Genomic DNA, 20,090 nt, shown 5'->3' on the forward strand with positions numbered 1-20,090 from the left:
ATGGTAAAAAACTGTACATTTCTAGTCAAGTCATTCTTCTGCAATCCTATACCAAAAACAGAAATAAGGGTAGTATTAATAGCTTAAAATGTGGAAGAGCGTTGATATTATGTAATTGTATTTTATTTCAATATGGAGCAATTAAGTGTTTATGTTAAATCAAAAGTAATTCACAAATACTTGAAAATAAGATGATTTAATGACAATAATTCTCTATGGTTACAACTGTATTAATTACAAAATAACTGTATAAAATATAAAATGATAAATCATATGATATTAATTGTACCCAGCTTAAATGTAAAATTAAAGTTACCAGAAGTAGAAGAGAGACACAGGGGGAGGGAGAGAGAGAGACAAAGAAAGTTGGCCCGGAAGTTAGCCTGATTCCATTAGAGTCAGAAAAGATAAACTCAAGGGAAGGAGAAGAGCAGAGCAGGTAAGCGCAGAGACAGAAAAGACAGGCCAGGAAAAGAGCCAGAGCAGAGTTTTACACTTATTTTGTATCTTTCTTGACCATGTGACTAAAGCCCAAATGCTGAGACATTCAAACTGACCAATCAACATGTGCCCACATTGAAAAAACCCCAAAGTCCACATACCAGGCTCTGATCTTATCAGTATGTGCCTTTGGAGTCAGCATGGACCCTCTTGAGTCAAAAAGACATGTTTTGTCATGTAAACAAATGCATATGATAGTTTAGCCTCTTACACTATTTGGAAATTTGGTATGTGTTAGGATTGTTGCATAAGAAATAATTGTGCCTCGTAAAGTCAGTGCATTCAATTGAAAGAATTTGCAATATATATATATATATATATATATATATATATATATATATATATATATATATATATATATATATATATATATATATTAGGGGTGTGACGAGACGAGATTGAGATCATGAGAACGAGACAACATTTTTACACTATAAGAAATCTTCAAAGATGAAATATATGAATGGAAAATAGTCTTTTATTCAACTGAAAAAAAATCTGAAAATGCTAAATTATTTGGGCGCTTTTTTGAATCAACCTGTAATGTATGTTGTTTTACTTCTATTTTACTGAATTCTATGCAGTAAAGGACATGCAAACACTGCAAAATGTTTTGCTATAAACTCTACTGACTGGCTTCTCCTCTGTACAGTTTCACATTAGAACTCCTTTCTACAAATTGAACTTTTTAATGTGCGTTCAGTGATGATGTTTGTGACAACTGGTGTGTCTACAGGAGTTCACTGTGTGTGTGTGTGCGCACTCGAAGGCTATGTGTGTGTGTGTGTGTGTGTGTGTGTGTGTGTGTGTCTGTGGTCCTTTACTGACTCAATAGGTGCAGAGAATAGTGTTAAACAACCGTGTGTGTATGGACTATCCAGTCGCAAAATGCACACTCACACTCCCAAGCAAACACGTAACAGGCAACACAGGCAGCCAAGGTTGCCAGGTATGTGCAAAGCACTAGATGTGCGGTTCAAATCGAATCTTGCCTCCTATCTTTAGTGCTGAATTCACCCTCACGCTCCATAACATCACAACTCACAAGTCAACTTTTCACCTCGATGGGAAATAAAGTCACGATTTACTGTAGTCTCGCAAGATCTAGGCACATCCCTAATACATAAAAAAAAAAAATATATATATATATATATATATATTTCTTGCCCTTTTCATCGGCCTGTTGTCAATTGTTCTTGATTTAAATATGCAATAATTAACATTCTCTATAAAGTTAAATTGGCAACTTTGAATGGAAAGGTAGCTCTTGATAGTCGAAAGGTCAGAAAGTCAGGATTTGCATCGTCTCTTGAGTCAGTAATAGGGAGTGAATGGGGCGGCAAAAATCTGAATGAGTGTTTCCTGTCAGTTCTCCATGGTGTGATTACCTGAGTGTGGGTCTTCATGCTGTGCGACTTGGCAAACAGATGTCTGTCTCGGTCTCATTTTTACTCTCTCTCTCCCTTTCAGGCTCTCTGGTGGGTGTGGGTGATGTCATCTCTCAGCAGTTGATTGAGCGCCGTGGACTGGCCAATCACAACGCGAGACGCACCGCCAAGATGATGAGCATTGGCTTCTTTTTTGTCGTAAGTCTCTTGTGATTCTGCTCCATTTGCATTTGTGTTCCTCATGAGATTCTCACACTTTGTTTGTTTTTGGACTGATGTAATTGAAAAATAATGCCAAGAGAGATACAAACAAAACATTGATGTGTGTCAGTGTATGAAAGTAAAATATAAGTTTAAAAAAACACATCTAAAAGGTCATTTATTACCTTTTTATACTCAATTTGTTTTACATTTTATTTTACATTTTGCTGGCCACCGATATATAGTTATAGTCTCATGTGAACCATCAACCGTATTATGAATATCTGGCATATAGGATTTCTAGAAAAGCTTTATTACATAATATTCAAAGCTATATTTTTTTAATTAAACACAGTACAATAGTATTGTTGGAAAAAGTAAATTAATGAGAACCGAGTACAGGAGACTCAAACAAGCAGAATTTCTTTATTGAGATGTTTGGGTTAGTCTGCAGTCAAACAAGTCTGAAGCAAGTCTAAATCAAGTCTCTTTTTAGAGAAAGATGTCCTGTCTAAAATAGGTTTTTAGGAGGAGCAGAGTGGCTAGGTGGAGGTGTAGAAAACGAGCATAACTAAATCTTATTTTATTTCATGGATGTCCAAACTCGGTCCTGGAGAGCTGGTGTCCTGCAGATTTAAGCTTCAACTTGCCTCAACACACCTGCATGAATGTTTCTAGAAAGCCTAGTAGGAGCTTGATTAGCTAGTCCAGGTGTGTCTGATTGGGGTTGGAACTAAACTTTGCAGGACACCGGCCCTCCTGTTTTAATGCAAGGTCTTTTTTATCAGAAAACAAGGCTTCAGGTATAATTATACACCATAATGGGAATAAATGGCTACTTATTTTTCTTTAAAACATTTGTTTCATAGTATAAAATAGCACACACAGACACACACACTGAACTGAACAATTGTTAAAAAGTTAAATAAACTTAAATATGCAAGTTTTGGGAGACTCCGTTACTCAATTAAGTTGAGGCAACAAGTTTACTCAATTAATTTTGTTCAGTCAACTTATTAGGGTTTTCAGTGTGAGAAAGCAGGCAAAGAGCTACAGGCATGTCAGAACAGAGCTCATTAATATTCATTACCTTTCCAAATATGGTCAAAATGGACCTTCTGATTCTAGGGGTAATAGGGTATGCCGAGCTAGTGTTGTTACAATGCTGATAAACTTCCGGTGACCTGTAATTGTAAGTTTTGTTCCATTTTATATGGTTCCTTTTACAGCATCAATGTTGTAATGTAATTAAAATACATTCAGTAAAACAGACTCTGGCATTCATTTATTTGCTCAAGGATAAAACGAGACAAAATACCGTTTACTCGCACACGCCTGTCAGAATTGGCGGGCTAGCGCAGAAGCTCCATTGAATATACTGGATTAAAATAAATGCTCATATTTTAAAGACAAGGCGGGGTGGAAATGTAATTTAATGCGGTGCTTCTTGTACAATCTGAGACGCACTTTATATCGGACATCACTCAGCCAGTGGAGATCGCTAATTTTTAAAGAAAACAGACCTTAAACGCACCGTTTTTGCCATGGCAAACAGTTCACCGAAAGCACTTAACCTAGGTTACTGGCAAATTAGAAGTCCTATAATCATGCTTCGGCATATACCCCATTCCTCTATTAATAAGTGAGCAAATAAAACTATTCCTAGAAATTTATTTTTTAACTTGCCTAAGCCACATACCTACTCTGTAGATACTGTATCAGAGAACAATTTAACTTATTGAATCAATGCGCTATATGGCACCTTTAAATTCTCGCGATCTGAAGAGTAACACAAACGCAACTGTTTACAGGTCTGCAGATCATGTGTAGAGGTGTTGTGTTTGTAAAAAGATAATGAAGTTGCACAGCTGCAGATAGTGATTGACATATTGAGCTCTTCTCTACCTCTCGCTCACGCACACACACAGCACTAATGCACTAGTTCTATCCAAATGACTTGAGGTCTAATCTGCAAATGGCCTGTATGATTCAAAGCTTTTACAAGCCTGAGCACACTCGCTTCAGCCTTTAAACATCAGTCCTCGGTTGTTATTATTAGAGCAGTAAAATCTGTTTCACTGCTGTTAGAACAAAAGACTGAACCACAGGTCAGAACTTCAGCTAATGTTTGTCCTGCTACTCCTGAAATTATTTTCTGTGCATTGAACAGCAGTTATTTTTACTTTCCGACGTGCTTGTATTCTGTACATTTAGGGTTTCAGACTGGATTCTTACTGCTAGTTAGACAAAAGCTCAATATTAATCATTTTATGTGTCATTTGACATCTTTGTTTTGTTAAAAGGACAGAGAAGAATGAACAAAGCTGCCGTATATCAACTGTGCATTGACAAATGACAAACGGGTTTTCAAAGCAGCGCACAGCTGTTTATTAAAGACGCCCATATGCATAATTTGACATTGGTGGGTGATTTTGCACGGATGCTGCTGAACCGCAAATTATATTTGCATTAAAAGAGGGATTTGCAGAAGATTTCAGCTGTCTTTGTTGACTGAAACAGTCGCGGGAGACACTTTTTGACACATTTATTGATCAGTTTGTTAATCAGAGCCAGACTGAAGCCACACTGGGAAAAAGAAAAGAAAGCTCATTAATTCACAGAGGATTGGAGCTAATTACAGCCCGCTGTTTTCATAATCGCGTCATAAACAAATGACACCACTGGCACGACTTCAATGTTCTGGGCTTGTGTTCGTGATTGTTTATTGAAGTGTTTGGGGGGTTTTATGTCTGATATGGCTTTTAATGAGGGTTTTTTGTGTTTTTTTCAAGGGTCCAGTGGTCGGTGGATGGTACAAGGTGCTGGACAAACTTGTTACAGGCGGTACTAAAAGTGCAGCTCTGAAGAAAATGCTTGTTGACCAGGTGGGCCACAAACAGATCACTGCAGATATAAATTGATTTTTATTTTATTTTATTAATAATATAAGTAATATGGTTATTATAATCCAACATATTTTGTAACTGCAATTTTCTTCCTCTGTCTATAAATTAGTACAGCTCCCATAACAACAATTGCAATTAAAATAAATAACTAATAATATAACATTTAAAAAAATGCCTCTGCATTCCATAACATTGTTGCTTTCTTTGCTAAAATATAAATTTATTATTATATTTAAATTATGTTAGTTAGGTAGTTAGTTACCTTTATTTATTCCCTTGGGGTAACTTCATTTGCAGCATACACTCACAAAGACATCTGACATTTCACATTTGGCATTTATATAATTAAAATAAGTCATTTAAAAACCTAAAGTACCATGGTACCCCTACTCTAAATAAATATCCAGTGGTCAACTGCAACTGAGAGAGGATGAATTTAAAAACTTAGTTGCTTGAGGTATAAATGATAATTTTGTTTTATTTCTAAAACTTTGGCGAGGCAGTGGCGCAGTAGGTAGTGCTGTCGCCTCACAGCAAGAAGGTCGCTGGGTCGCTGGTTAGAACCTCGGCTCAGTTGGCGTTTCTGTGTGGAGTTTGCATGTTCTCCCTGCCTTCGCGTGGGTTTCCTCCAGGTTCTCCGGTTTCCCCCACAGTCCAAAGACATGTGGTACAGGTGAATTGGGTAGGCTAAATTGTCCGTAGTGTATGAGTGTGTGTGTATGTGTGTGTGGATGTTTCCCAGAGATGGGTTGCGGCTGGAAGGGCATCCGCTGCGTAAAAACTTACTGGATAAGTTGGTGGTTCATTCCGCTGTGGTGACCCCGGAATAATAAAGGGACTAAGCCGACAATAAAATGAATGAATGAATGAATTTCTTAAACTTCTGGGAACACAATATCCACGACCTGATGGTAACAATTTGAAGGTAATAAACATGTATGGCATCGTATATTATTAATGATAACGATTATTAAACAGTATGGCAACCTTTTGTGGATTTCCTCAAATCTGATTAGTGTTCATTATTGTTGATGCTTTCATTGTAACACTCATTCATTCATTGATTCATGTTCTTTTTAGCTTAGTCCCTTTATTAATCAGAGGGCGCCACAGCGGAATGAACTGCCAACTTATCTAGCTTATGTTTTACGCCATGGATGCCCTTCCAGCTACAACCCATCACTGGGAAATTTATTTATTTATTATTGTAATATTATAATATTTAATAGCTTATTTATATGTCATATAAAGTATATATTTTTCAGACTGGAGTACACTATTTATATTAATAAGTAAGGAATGATGTACATCTAGCTGAATAAAAGCCACACACAAAATGTGATGTATCGATAATTCGTAGTACATGAGCCTGTGTAATAAGTTTCACAGATTTTATGACTGACCAATCAGATTCAAGTGATCCAGAGAAACGTGTAATAATATTAATATTGATTAACTCATTAATTTTCCTTCGACTTAGTCCCTTCATTCATCTGGGGTCGTCCCAGCGCAATGAACCACCAATGTATCCAGTATGTGTTTTACACAGTGGATGCCTTTCCAGATGCAGCCCAGTACTGGGAAATACCCATACACTCTTATTATAATCGATACACTACTGATAATTTAGTTTATCCAATTCACCTATAGCGCATGTCTTTGGACTGTAGGGGAAAAACCAGAGCACCCGGAGGAAACCCACACAAACACTGGGAGAACATGCAAACTCCACACAGAAAGTGACCTTCTTGCTGTGAGGCGACAGTGCTAACCACTGAGCCATCGTGTCGCCCAATAATAATAACATATAAATCAAATGCAAATTTTATTGGTCACATACACAGCCATACATAGTATGATATGCAGTGAAATGCTTACGCAAACACTTGTCTGGTTGACGGTCACGAGAAAAACGAAAAGGGGGGGGTGTTCGAGTTGATGGTCATGAGAAAAACTAAAAGTGGGGGGGGAACAAAAAGATCTCATCAAGTGAAGGGCAGGGGGGAGGGGGGTGTTAAGGTGTTGCGGGCTGGAGGGAGGAGGGGGGTGGGCCGTCAGCTTGATAGCCCTGCTATAGGTGTTTTTTAAAGTCCACTCATCTGTGTGGAGTACACTAGAACTATAAAGCACATGCACCAATACATTGTTCATTTACATCAATGAAAAATCTGGCTTTGCATCATTCCCTCACACTCTCCTCGCTCTTTTCCCTATCATTTACTCCCCTTTAATGCTCCCAAATTACACGAAAGACCAAGAATAAACTCAAGATTTTTCCTAACTGCAGTACAAGACATCTTGGTTCCAACTAGAGCTAGTGAAAGTTCAGGTTGGAACAGATTGTAAAGTCTTTACTGGAGTATGCAGACGCATGTAAAGTGCTTAAGAGCTGTTATTTATTGCTGTTGCTGTGTGCTTGATCCCTTTTGGGTTTTCCAGCCCAGCTCTCCCTTCATGCATGTCAAGTAATCCATCCCTTGATAGGCAGTCAAAAAAATGAGTGTTTGCATAAGTCATTGTTTACATGATCGCTGGAATGAATCTACAGGATGAAGCGGACAAAAGCACGCAAGACAGGCCCTTTCCCCATCTGCGGATTACACCCAAACAACAGCCTACCTCATTTATCCACAAAACAGATTCTACTGCTATTTTTAGAGACCCATTTTCTACATTTCTGAAAGCTTATAAGGCGGCAAGAAGTTGTGTGTGTGTTTGCGTACGTTTTTGTGGATATTGTTGAGGGACTTAATCGGCTGTGTAAATCTTAAGAGGTCCTCTGGTATTACTTAGACATTTCAATTAGTTCTTGAGGCTAGATTGAGTCATAAAAATTTAACAAAATAAGAGTCCCACAGTCTAGAGCTGCATAATATATGGTTTCAGCATCGATATCTGCCGAATAGTCACATCACACGCAATTTCAAGTGAATTTAAACCATTTGGGCACCAGAAATTGTAAAGTTTGCCACTTTAACAAAGAATAATTGTTTTTAATTATTTATACAATGAAGACTATAGAGTGTTATTTTACATTTGATTATTGAATTACTGTGAATTACAACTCAACCGATTTTTTCTTTGTTCTATTGTTTTTATCTGTGCTTTAATATTGGTTTTAAAATCATCCCTATGTGAAACTGTAAACTCTTTTTAAATAGAGACATCTTGGGAAGTTATATTCATATCACAATATTTAATAATTGTAATTGGTGGATATTCAGTCAACGTAAAATTGTAAAAACGATTAAGATAACTTAATTGGTTTTCTCTGGGATAACATGAAGGTATAATGTGTAACCCAGCATTTTGTACAGTGTACAGCAGTAGTAGGGAACTTATGGCTTGCAAGCCACAAAAATACTTGTCTTTCCTTCAATAATATTTTACGGTTTAAAAAAATGTAACCATCACTAGATGTCAATTTCCTATTGAAAATACAATTTAAATTCCTTACTATTGTAATTATTTATAGCAAAATGAATAAGAACTCAATTAACAATAAACGGATGTTTCAATCAATGCGTGTATAAAGATCTGTTGAATCACAACACCTATAAAGTGTAAACAACTTGTTTTATGCACACACAAATGCAAACAACATTCATGAGTGGTGATGATGAAAAGAAAAAAAAAATGTATGTTGTCCTTTCTTCATTCATAAACGTGCTTAAAATGTGAGGCTCCATATTGTTTGTTTTGTGCATGAACATAAATAAAAACCTGTATTATTTATTGTGTGTGTGTTCGAGCGTGCGTGCGTGCGTGTGTGTTTGTGCGCACACGCGCGTGTAAATTTACCAAAAATTATAATACCACATGAAAATTCTGTTTTTTACTGGATTTATTTGATATGAGTTTGAGTAAAATGCTACTATTTGTTTTATTTTACAAGGGTATGAAGGCATTTATTACAAATTATTCAATTGAGCAGTTTTATTTTGCATTTTCTTTTTGCAATTTTTTTATCTCCAAAAATACTCTAAATTACAATTTTTAATTCCATTGAGAATAAATATTATTGGTAGTTTAAACAAATTATACTTATAACTCTGGATTTACAGATAATAGTAAGTCCTAAGAAATTTTTTTTCCATTTCATGCATTTTTTTCATTGCTGTAGGTTTTTCCTTTCTATCTTCCATTAATTCTGTTTAATATTATGCCTTTCAAAAAGAAATGGATCTTGTACTTTAAAAAAAAAAAACATAAAAACTTGTGGACATTGTACCCAAAATTCTGGTTTTACTCTGTGCTTGACTCATTTTTGATGATTTCTGTGACATGGGATGTCCTTTGGAAAACCACACTGAAAGGATTCCAGTAATCTAGCATGCTAATAATAAATCATCGTATCATTCTTTCATTGTCTCCATAATAGCTTTCAACATGTGTCTTGCATATTCTATTAGACATAAAAAAAGTGTCTGTCAGTAGTCTATAAATTAACAATTGCGCTGGATTAGGTGTATAATGGCATGTATTATGAACACTGAACTTGAATAATCATGTAAGGTTATATATCACCTAAAAAGTAATGAGAAGGTTTTCAACTTTGATATTTTCTGCCGTTTATATCTCCACAGGTGGGCTTTGCTCCGTGTTTCTTGGGTGCTTTTCTGGGAATAACTGGAACCCTCAATGGTCTGACTGTGGAGGAAAACGTTGCCAAACTTCAGAGGGTAATTTATCACACGCCTGAATTAAATACACAGACTGTGATGGCACAAATGTACTTCTATTTACATCAGGAATTACACTGTTAGCCTAATTAATGTACCTTAACCCATCCTTCAATTTTAATCTAACCACTAAATACAACACAGGTTCATTCTAAAAATGTGTCCCTAAATACGTTTCTGGAGATTGCAAATTATGTAGTTAGAAGTATGTATGGCTGCATTTCATTTTTAAAATGAACGCTGCGGGATGGTATGACGCTCTTCCTTTTTGCGCATACCTCCATGAGGATGGCTTTTGAACAGTTACCAGTTTGTCCAGTTACCTCGCCATGTACGTCAGCGGACTTGAGATGCAGAGTGGAGCTAACCACGACAACGTGGCTTAAGTCTGCGAAGAATGGCTCCAGAAAGCGGGTAAGACAAAAATAGAAGCCAAAAAATAAAGTAAACAAGTAAATAACTGGGTGAGAATGAGGTAAAATCTGAAAACGAGGTAAAATTCAGGCGAGAGCTTCTTCTTTTTCTGGATTGCTTTTTAAAACTGTCGGTTGGGTTAAAGAAAGTGTGTGGGCAGGTCAAGCGGTGCCTTTGAAATCGCTATTGGTTGGGTTTATGGAAGGAGTAGGGTGGGTCAGTCGGTCAATCAGTCGACAGCGGCCTCTGGTGGATTTATGCAAGAAGTAGAAGCTGCAAAAAACGTAGCTCTTTGGATATATTTGACACTCTCCAGAAATGTATATAGTGGTACGTTTTCAGAATGTGTCTGGGTTGATTAAATATGTCTTTAACCATACCAATATCCCAGCAAAAATGTTTTCCATTATAACATGAACACATTAAATACATTGTACTTAAAATTTTGCATAAATACATAGTAGCTACATGGATAGTTTACATAAAAATAATAACCCCCTGGCCATGCAAGATGTTTTGGATTTTTTTTTCTTCAGTAAAACATTAAAGGATAGTTCCCCCAAAAATAAACATTGTGTCAGTGTTGACACACCCTCAGCTTGTGTAAACCTGTTTGAATTTCTTTCTTCTGATGAACACAAAAAGAAGATATTATGAAGAATGTCTGAAACCGGCAGAGGTGTGGACTCGAGTCATGTGACTTGGACTCGAGTCAGACTCGAGTCATGAATTTGATGACTTTAGACTCGACTTGACAAAATATAAAAAGACTTGCAACTCGACTTGGACTTGAACATAAATGACTCGGACTTTGACTAGGACTTGCCCCTATTGACTTGTAAAGACTTGCTGCTTCCCATGAAAAGCCCAACGATAAAAAAGTATGTTGACATAGACCGCTCTCTCTCTCTCTCAGTTTATGTGTGCGTGTGTGTGACAGCATGCGCGCGCGCGCGCGCGCGTGTGTGTGAGCATGCGCGCTTTCGGCATGACGTCCAATCAAAGCACGGTAGATTGTTTTGATTCGACAGTATCCAACGTGACTACTATGAGGCGCGGGAGTGGACAAAAGTCAAGCGAACGCAGAGAGAATTTGAATTTGAACTTGAGATCGAGCCAATACTCGCGTGCCAATACACTCTCTCTCTCTCTCTCTCTCTCTCTCTCTCTCTCTCTCTCACATACAACATACACCTCTCTCTCTCTCTCTCTCTCTCTCTCTCTCGTGCATTCAGTCTCTTTGCGTTCGCTTGACTTTTGTTTACGATGGCGTTTCATACCTTTAGTGATTTTGCTCTCACGGGATCCTGTTAAACTGACCCTTCGCTAAGCCACGCCCAAAAACCGCCACCCACCAATCGCGGCTTACCAATCGTAGCTACGGGCAGAGGCTCTGTCAAGCTTTCGAGCGAGGGAAACAAGCCAAATCGTTGCGCAATTGGATTGTGAAAATCTGACACCTGCTATCCTAAAAGTTTGGACTGGGTGGTGGGATTTTTTCCCTTTTCAAAACCAAAGCCCAAGCCCAAGAGGAGAGATGCCAGCGTGGATCAAGCTGTGTGATGGGCGGTAAATGAGTTAACAGCTAAGTTGGTTTTGTTTTCGATATTCACATTCAGTGATAGGTGGCAATAACTCACACTCCTCTTATCCTAAACAGATCTAAACTGTGTTTCTTATAAAAAAAAAAAAAAAACAAAAAAAAAAAACAAAGCAGGTTATGCTTCCCAGCGGTCTTTTTCTTTTTTTTCCCACTCGATATTATGAGCCAGGGCTGGACAATAAGGACTGCCCGATGGCCCGGGGCCAGCGTGCGAGACAGTCGGGCCAGTGTACAAAATGTTACTGGCTCGATCGGGCCAGCTGCTGCCTTTTTGCCTGCCAGATCGAGCCAGAGCTGCGTGCTGCGACTGTCTGTCAATTGTGTGCAAATACAATCTTACGGTGCTTTCACACATAGACGTTTGTTTCGGAATCTGTCTCGTTTCACCCGTTAGCGCGTTTTTTTTTTTGGCATATATCCAGCAGTTGCGCTCGCATCCGCGCCAAATCAATCAGTCCAAGATCGCCTGAATGAGACGCGGTCTCTGTCCTATTGAGCGTATCGATTGTAGCGAGAAAACAAAACAATGCAACGAACTAACGACCCAGGCTATATCACAGTGTATCATGATCGTGTAATAGCCATATATACGGCTATATGAAGAGAGAATGATGAGCAGGGCGAGATGTCATTCTTACCGGTAAATGCGAAAGTAAAAGCATGCTGAAATATTACCGAGAGCTGTTTATCCAGCCTGATCTCGGTTTATCCGTCAGGAAAATTGACCGAAATTACTATCTGTTAATTTTTCCATATTTTAATCGTATAAAATGTTGTATTAGGCCTGTTGTTTTGTTCATTTCCGCACTGACAGCTCGAAAGAAAGATTTACATTGATCTGATGCAGTATCGGTTCATCTGCTATGTCTCTCTATAATTTAAGCCTAAAATACAGAATTATAGTCAACGTTTCTTTAATAGATTGATTAATTCAATTGATCGATTTCTACAAAACCTGACAATTGAAATGAGGCTCTGTATATATGAGAAAGTCTGACCTCGATTTGTTTTCGGTGACGATGTCTGTGGGTTGTTAAAATTAAAGTGCACATTTTCACTTATAAAATATTCTATACACAATACACAAACGTTTGGGGTCAGTGTGATTAAATATGTTAAAATAAGCTTCTTCTGCTCACCAAGGCTGCAATTATTTCATCATAAATACAAATTGTGAAATGTTGCACTATAAAATAACTGTTCAAAAGTAGTTTATCATTTAATTTATTCATTTATTCCAGTGATTTTAAAGATGAGATTTCAGCTTCAGTACTCCAGTCACATGATCCTTCAGAAATCACTAATATTAATTATTATTATATTTATTAATGGTAAAAGTTATAAAATCAATAATGTCTGGAGTAACTATTTTATTTGAAACTAAATACAATAACAAAGCAGTTATTTAAAATTTTAATAAATATTTAACAATTACACCTTTTTTACATTTATAAATATAGCCTTGATGAACTGAATAGTTTTCCTTAAACATTTTAAAAATTACCGTAAATATATATACAGATTTATTAGCCCCCTTTTGTTTTTTGTTTTTTCTTTTTAAAATATTTCCTAAATGATGTTTAACAAAGCAAAGAAATGTTGATATTTTGTCTGATAATATTTTTTCCTCTGAACAAAATCTTATTTGTTTTATTTTGGCTAGAATAAAAACATTTTTTAAACCATTTTAAGGTAAAATTTATTAGCCACTTAAGCTAATTGTTTTTCAGACTGTCTACAGAACAAACCATCATTATACAATAACTAGCCTGATTACCCTAACCTGCCTAGTTAACCTAATTACCCTAGTTAAGCCTTTAAATGTCACTTTAAGCTGTATAGAAGTGTCTTGAAGAATATCTAGTAAAATATTATTTACAGTCATCATGACAAAGATAAAATAAATCAGTTATTAGAGATGAGTTATTAAAACTATTATGTTTAGAAATGTGCTGAAAAAATCTGTTCTCTGTTAAATAGAAATTGGGGGAAAAAATAAACAGGGGTGCTAATAATTTAGGGGAACTAATAATTCTGAAATCAACTGTGTGTGTGTGTGTGTGTATACACACACACACACGCACATTCAAATAGCGATTAACTTCTTTTTTTTTTTTTTTTTGGTGGGGCCAGTGAAAATTTGGGCAGGGCAAGTAAAAATCAGAACCACTGGCCCGATCGGGCCAGTAGAAAAAATCCTTAGCGTTGAACCCTGTGAGCACTGCTTAGTTTAAACCCTCGCTATTGTAACGCATATAAATACATACACTAATATTTGCTGGTAGAAAAAATCTATTTGTTCACTTCTGTTATTTATACTTTGATTTGCATTTCAATTTTTTTTCTTCCACTTAACTGCAAATTTGAATAAAAACTGGATAAAGAGCACACAAACATGCTGACAGTAATAGGTACTGTACACTGTTATGGGTCAATGATGCTAATATTCGGCACAAATCCATCAGTTTCTTAGGTTATTAGATTATTTTATACTTTCACCTCTCCTGCTGTGCATGAACTATGCTGTTGAATGTTCAGCGTATGAGGTTGCTAGGCTAACCTTGCTTCAATTTTGATAAAATTATTCTCTAATCAGTTGCTATTATGTTGTGAATATACCCCTGTAATGTATACTGCAGTCCTCTTTTGTCTGGCTTTCTCAGATATCTCACCTGTTTGCCAAAAATGACTAATTAAATCCTTGGGAATGTCTGACACCAGCGCATACACACTGTAATAGATGTGCCAGGCATGAAAGCTTGACAGGCGTAGTAGCAACAGTAACTAAGGAGGGCGAGGCTTAGCGAAGGGTTATTCCAAGAATGTTGATATGGTTTCTTTCTTGCTTTAATATTTATTAACAATACACAAAAAACTAAAAGGTTAAGGTAAATTCTTTAATAAATTCTAGTGTTTTTGAGTATTATACTTGTTGTATACTTGTATTATACTTATGTTTTAGGCTAGTATTATTTACGACTTGTTAATGAATGCTTCATAATACAGTAGTATTACCAATAGTGAACAGATAAAATAATACAAAGTGTAGTTTTACTACAGTAAAGTGTAGGGATTTGTAGTATAAAATACCCTATATTGTAAAATAATACAGCACTGGGTAATTTGTTTATATTACACTTGTGTTACCATAGCAACTATAGTATTTCCACAACTGATCAATTGAAGTTCTTTACTGTAGTAGGCTACTGTTCAAAACACAGTACATGCCAATATACGTGTTCAGGGGCCCTGTGGAACAGCTTTCCTCAAAATGAAGAGGATGACATGGAAAATGTCCTCCACAATCTCATCAGCAAAGTGGAAGCCAGCAGACACTAGTTTACTTTATTTTAGCTGCCATGATAAAATGAGATTGATAGTGAGATTACAGTAGACTATAATACCTTCCTTATTTTTATCACAGTTACATTTCTGCTTGCATTAGTTTTTGTTTAAATGCTTTTAAAATAAAATGTATTCTTTACATCCAACATCTATTCCAGGGGTGCCTTATAGTGGTGTAAACCCCTTTACAAGGGGTGTTACCCCTGTGTAAACTCTAGCCACCCCTGTGGCCAACCCGATATGATTTTGCTGTTGACATTATTTATTTAAATCTACTTACATAAATGCAATACAATGCAATATTTCAATAAATAAATAGCCACTAAAAAATTATTGTGGATTGATTGGTGCCACTGACGTAGCTGGCCTCTTCTGGCCCCCCTTAAGCAAATTTTCAGGGGGGCACCACTGGTCTATTCTCTGTCTTTAAGTGTTTGAAACTGAAAATATCTCATCATATAAAACAACCAAAAATGTTATGGTTTATTAGATTAAACATTTAATATGTAAGTCTATTTTAGTATTTTGGTTATTGTTATTAAACAGTGCAGCAATATGAATCATATCAAAAAGCATGAAAGGAAGAGGGAACACGACACAAATTGTGAGTTTGCATATAATCTCTGAGAGCGCTCAAGAAAATTTGTGTGTGAGCAGTGCATATTTGAGAGCGAGAGAAAATTTGAGAACTCGCAATCAGTTTTGTCCACAAACAGAGGAAATCCGTGCACGAGCATCACACAAGGTAGAGAGCAAAGCTCTTCAACGCTATGTGAAGAAAACAACATTATTGTTTGTATGAAGTAGCCTACTTCATTAACAATATGTGCTACCATTTTACATTGCTGCAAGACAGATTTGCAGCAATATCTTTTTAGCACACACGAGATTCAATTGACAAAATTCCAATTTCACTCAATTTAACTTTGCGGCATATACAGGAGTTGGTCTACTGCTGCCTCATTGAGGTTATGTAATTTTGGTTAATCACAAGTTGATCACCGAAGACATAATATAGCACAACTAAACTTAATGAATTAGACAGCAGTAGACCTGCAATTTCTGTGTGATGTGAGGCAAAATGGAGTCTTTTTTTGGTGGAACTCGTTCTTGTGCATTATGCTGTGGAGACGAGACGCAGCACTGTTCAGTACTTTTTCAGAAAATTGCATTTGTATTTTTATATATCTGAGCAATGTTCTTTAATAAAAAAAGGTTTGTTTAACCAATACAGATCTTACAACCATACCTAATCTGTATATATTTTATTTTTCTGTTAAAAAGACTCGAAAAGACTCGAAAATCAAACTGCAGGACTTTGGACTTGACTTGAGACTTGTTGCCTTTGACTCGGGACTTGACTCGGGACTTGCCTGTCTTGACTCGGGACTTGACTCGGGACTTGAGGGCAATGAATTGAGACTTACTTGTGACTTGCCAAACAATGACTTGGTCCCACCTCTGGAAACCGGTTGTTAGCCATTGACTTCCAAAGTATTTTTTTTCCTACTATAGAAGTCAATGGCTACCGGTTCCCAACATTCTTCAGAATCTCTTTTTTGTTTTTTGTTTTTTTGCTTCAACAGAAAAAAGAATCATGAAAGTGAGAAAATAGTAAGGAAAACTATCACTTTAAATACATTTTCTTGCCTGAAACTGTAAATTGGTGATGCAAGTCAATGGCTACCCACACTTTCAAAACATTAATAGGAAACATATAGTATCTGTGGGTCATGATAATACATTGAGCTCTTATGAATCTATACAATTGGTCTATTTAGGAAACTAAACATTATTTACAACATTATTACCTTTAATACATTGCTCCGGCAAATAAGCCGTTTCCATCCAAAAAGTATTAAGTCGTCACTTACTAATAAATTGATGACAAATGTCAAATAGAAAAATTGAATTTGCTGCATTAGAAGGAGCCACTGTGGGCCTGTTTTCTTATAATAAATTGTAATAAATTATTCCTAATAAATGGGCTATATGCACAGCTGGTATTTTTCAGCCAATGCTAAACCTCTAGTAAAATTTTTATTCAGGCAGACTGTGGCGTTGACATAATTGTCAATTGGTACTAATGGGCTCAAAGTGTGCCAAGAAAATATCCCTCACACCATTACACCACCAGCTTATTAATACAAGTTAATAGAAGGCAGAATGGATCCATGCTTTCAGGATTTTAATGCCAAATTCTGATCCTACCATCTGAAAATTGCAGCAGAAATCGAGACTCAGCCGACTATGCAACATTTTTTAATCTTCTTTGGTCTAATATTGATGAGCCTATGCGAATTATAGCCTCCGTTTCCTGTTCTTAGCTGACAGGAATTACACCCGGTGTTGTCTTCTGCTGCTGTAGCTCATCCGCCTCAAAGTTTGATTTGTTGTGCTTTTTGAGATGCTTTTCTGCATACCTCGATTGTAACGAGTGGTTATTTGAGTTACTGTTGCCTTTCTATCAGCTCGAACCAGTCTGGCCATTCTCCTCTGACCTCTGGCATAAACAAGGCATTTGCGCCCACAGAACTGCCGCTCTCTCCGTAAGCCCTAGAGATGGTTGTGCCCGAAAATCCCAGTAGATCAGCAGTTTCTGAAATACTCAGACTAGCCCCTCTGGCACCAACAACCATGCCATGTTCAAAGTCGCTTAAATCACCTTTCTTCCTCATTCTGATGTTCGGTTTTGAACTGCAGCAAATCATCTTAACCAGGTATACTTGCCTAAATGCATTGAGTTGCTGCCATGTGATTGGCTGATTAGAAATTTGCATTAACAAGCAGTTAGACAGGTATACCTAATAAAGTGGCCAGTGAGTGTAAATATTACCACATTCACAAACTCTCACATTTAGATGGCAAGCTCTCAAGGTTTGCTACTGATTTACTTTCATATCTCACGACCACTGTACCTATATTCAAAAATCTCTTCCAAAAACCTGAAAGCCCGGTTTCTCACACCTGCTCTCTGTCCTGTGACCCTCATATTGGAACAGTGTAATTATGGAGAGTTTCCGCTGGTTGGAGGATGAAGGGATGAAGAGAGAGCAGTGACTCATGGGCTCGTAGGAGCAACGCTTGACGCAGCATTGTCTCTGAGTGAGGACCATCAATTATTTATGTGGCGAAGGTGGCGGAGTTAAAATGAGACTCAAAGGTCAGTCACCTAAATGTCAGAAAGGACAGAAAGCTAATGATAAATGCGCTCATTAACCCAAACAGCCTGTGCAAACACAATGCTAGCTGAAAGCCAATCACTTAAAAGACTGCGTGAAAGAATATCACTCTGATCCATTCAAACATGTCTGCTGGCTGTTGGTTATTTAAAGGACTGGTTTGGGTTTAATCAGGACGACTGATGGTTATTTAAACTTGTGTGCATGGTGTTTAATGACTGTATAGGTTTTTAAGAGTGAGAGAGAGCTGTAGTGGCCTTTAAGGTAGAAGTAATCGGCTGGACTGGCAGCTCGGTGACACTCATTAGGCGCTGGTTTAGTGGTTAAGGCTGGGCTGGTGTAATGGAAAGGTCATGGGTTTGATCTCAGGTCGGGATTGAGCTGTGAATTGGACAGTGGATGTTCTGATCGTGTCTGAGGCTTTTAAACCAGAGCGAGTCTCCAGGGAAACTGAATGATCTGATGGTGACTGCACTTACCTAAAGACTTTTATTCTTCTATTTTTTTGTAATACTTTTAAAAATTTCTCAATTTATGAGAAGATTTATTCCATTTATATATGATTGCCTTTATTTTTCATTCTTTTGTTCTTCTTATTTGTTCTTGTTTAATGTCATTTTAAACTGTAATTACAGGTAAATTAGTTTATATACAGTGGGGAAATAAATATTGAACACGTCATGTTTTTTTCCTGATAATAATAATATTAAACTAGCTGTTGACATGGAATTAACCCTGATTTTGGTAAAAACCCAAACAATACTAACATCAAAATAAAACAAAAGAAAAAACAGAGGGTTGCTGAAGAACTACTGAGGGATTTCAGCTGCTGCCTGACTTTCACTGTCTTTCCACACCTCCCTTTCTTCAGTTTAATACTTTTTCTCTGCGTCTTTTAATTTTATTATGCATAATTCATTTGTAAACTAATTAGATTTGTTTTCTTTGCATATATGGATTTCTTTGGTTGTTACCAACATCCGATGCAATTTTCAAGTCAAAAGCACCTTGAGAAATGAGTTTTCTGACGAAAATGGTGACGTGTTCAATACTTATTTCCCCCAGTTCCCCTAAGTCAAACTATTCCTTTAATTTTTAAAATTGTTTAGGTTTATTTGACAGGAAAATGCACATTAATAATACAGAAATGTGCAATGTTTCAGAATTAGCCAAAAGACTATTTTGTATCTGTAGTTCCCAGACTGAATTTAAAATATTCTACCTAAAAATATAAAGCAATAATCAATACGTAATAAATATAAGTTTCAAATACATATGAAACCTACTACATTTCTAAAGAAAATTCACCAAGAAATGGTATTATATCTATAATTATACTTTAAAACAGCGAGGCAGTGGTGCAGTAGGTAGTGCTGTCGATTCACAGCAAGAAGGTCGCTGGTTCGAACCTTGACTCAGTTGGCGTTTCTGTGTGGAGTTTGCATGTTCTCCCTGCATTCGCGTGGGTTTCCTCTGGGTACACCGGTTTCTCCCACAGTCCAAAGACATGCGGTACAGGTGAATTGGGTAGGCTAAATTATCCGTAGTGTATGAGTGTGTGTGTGAATGTGTGTGTGGATGTTTCCCAGAGATGGGTTGCAGCTGGAAGGGCATCCGCTGCGTAAAAACTTGCTGGATAAGTTGGCGGTTCGTTCCGCTGTGGTGACCCCGGATTAATAAAGGGACTAAGCCAACAAGAAAATGAATGAATGAATGAATGAATGAATACTTTAAAACCTAACAAAACACTATCACACTTAACTCATCCACAAATATTAATATGCAGGAAAAGACAATATAAGGACAGGACACAGAGAAGTAACAGTAGCAGACTAAAATATATACACAATACATATTTGGGGCATTTT

The 20,090-nt window shown here is 36.9% G+C and overlaps 1 protein-coding gene across 3 annotated transcripts in view; it reads left to right on the forward strand.

The window, feature by feature from the left end:
* mpv17 (mitochondrial inner membrane protein MPV17) overlaps positions 1–20,090 on the forward strand; it is a 50,730-nt gene that overhangs the window by 20,996 nt on the left and 9,644 nt on the right. Inside the window, exons 3-6 of one of the 3 annotated variants that reach the window (XR_015517516.1) lie at positions 1,972–2,087; positions 4,883–4,975; positions 9,583–10,771; positions 16,520–18,992. Coding sequence is in view for 1 of the 3 variants with exons in the window: in NM_201165.2 (NP_957459.2) it covers positions 1,972–2,087; positions 4,883–4,975; positions 9,583–9,678 (305 nt within the window). In the remaining 2 variants the exon portion in view is untranslated. 3 annotated transcript variants of the gene reach the window in all.

This window comes from Danio rerio, chromosome 20, assembly GCF_052040795.2.
Source record: "Danio rerio strain M-AB ecotype USA chromosome 20, GRCz13ab, whole genome shotgun sequence".
Lineage (NCBI taxonomy): Eukaryota > Metazoa > Chordata > Actinopteri > Cypriniformes > Danionidae > Danio > Danio rerio.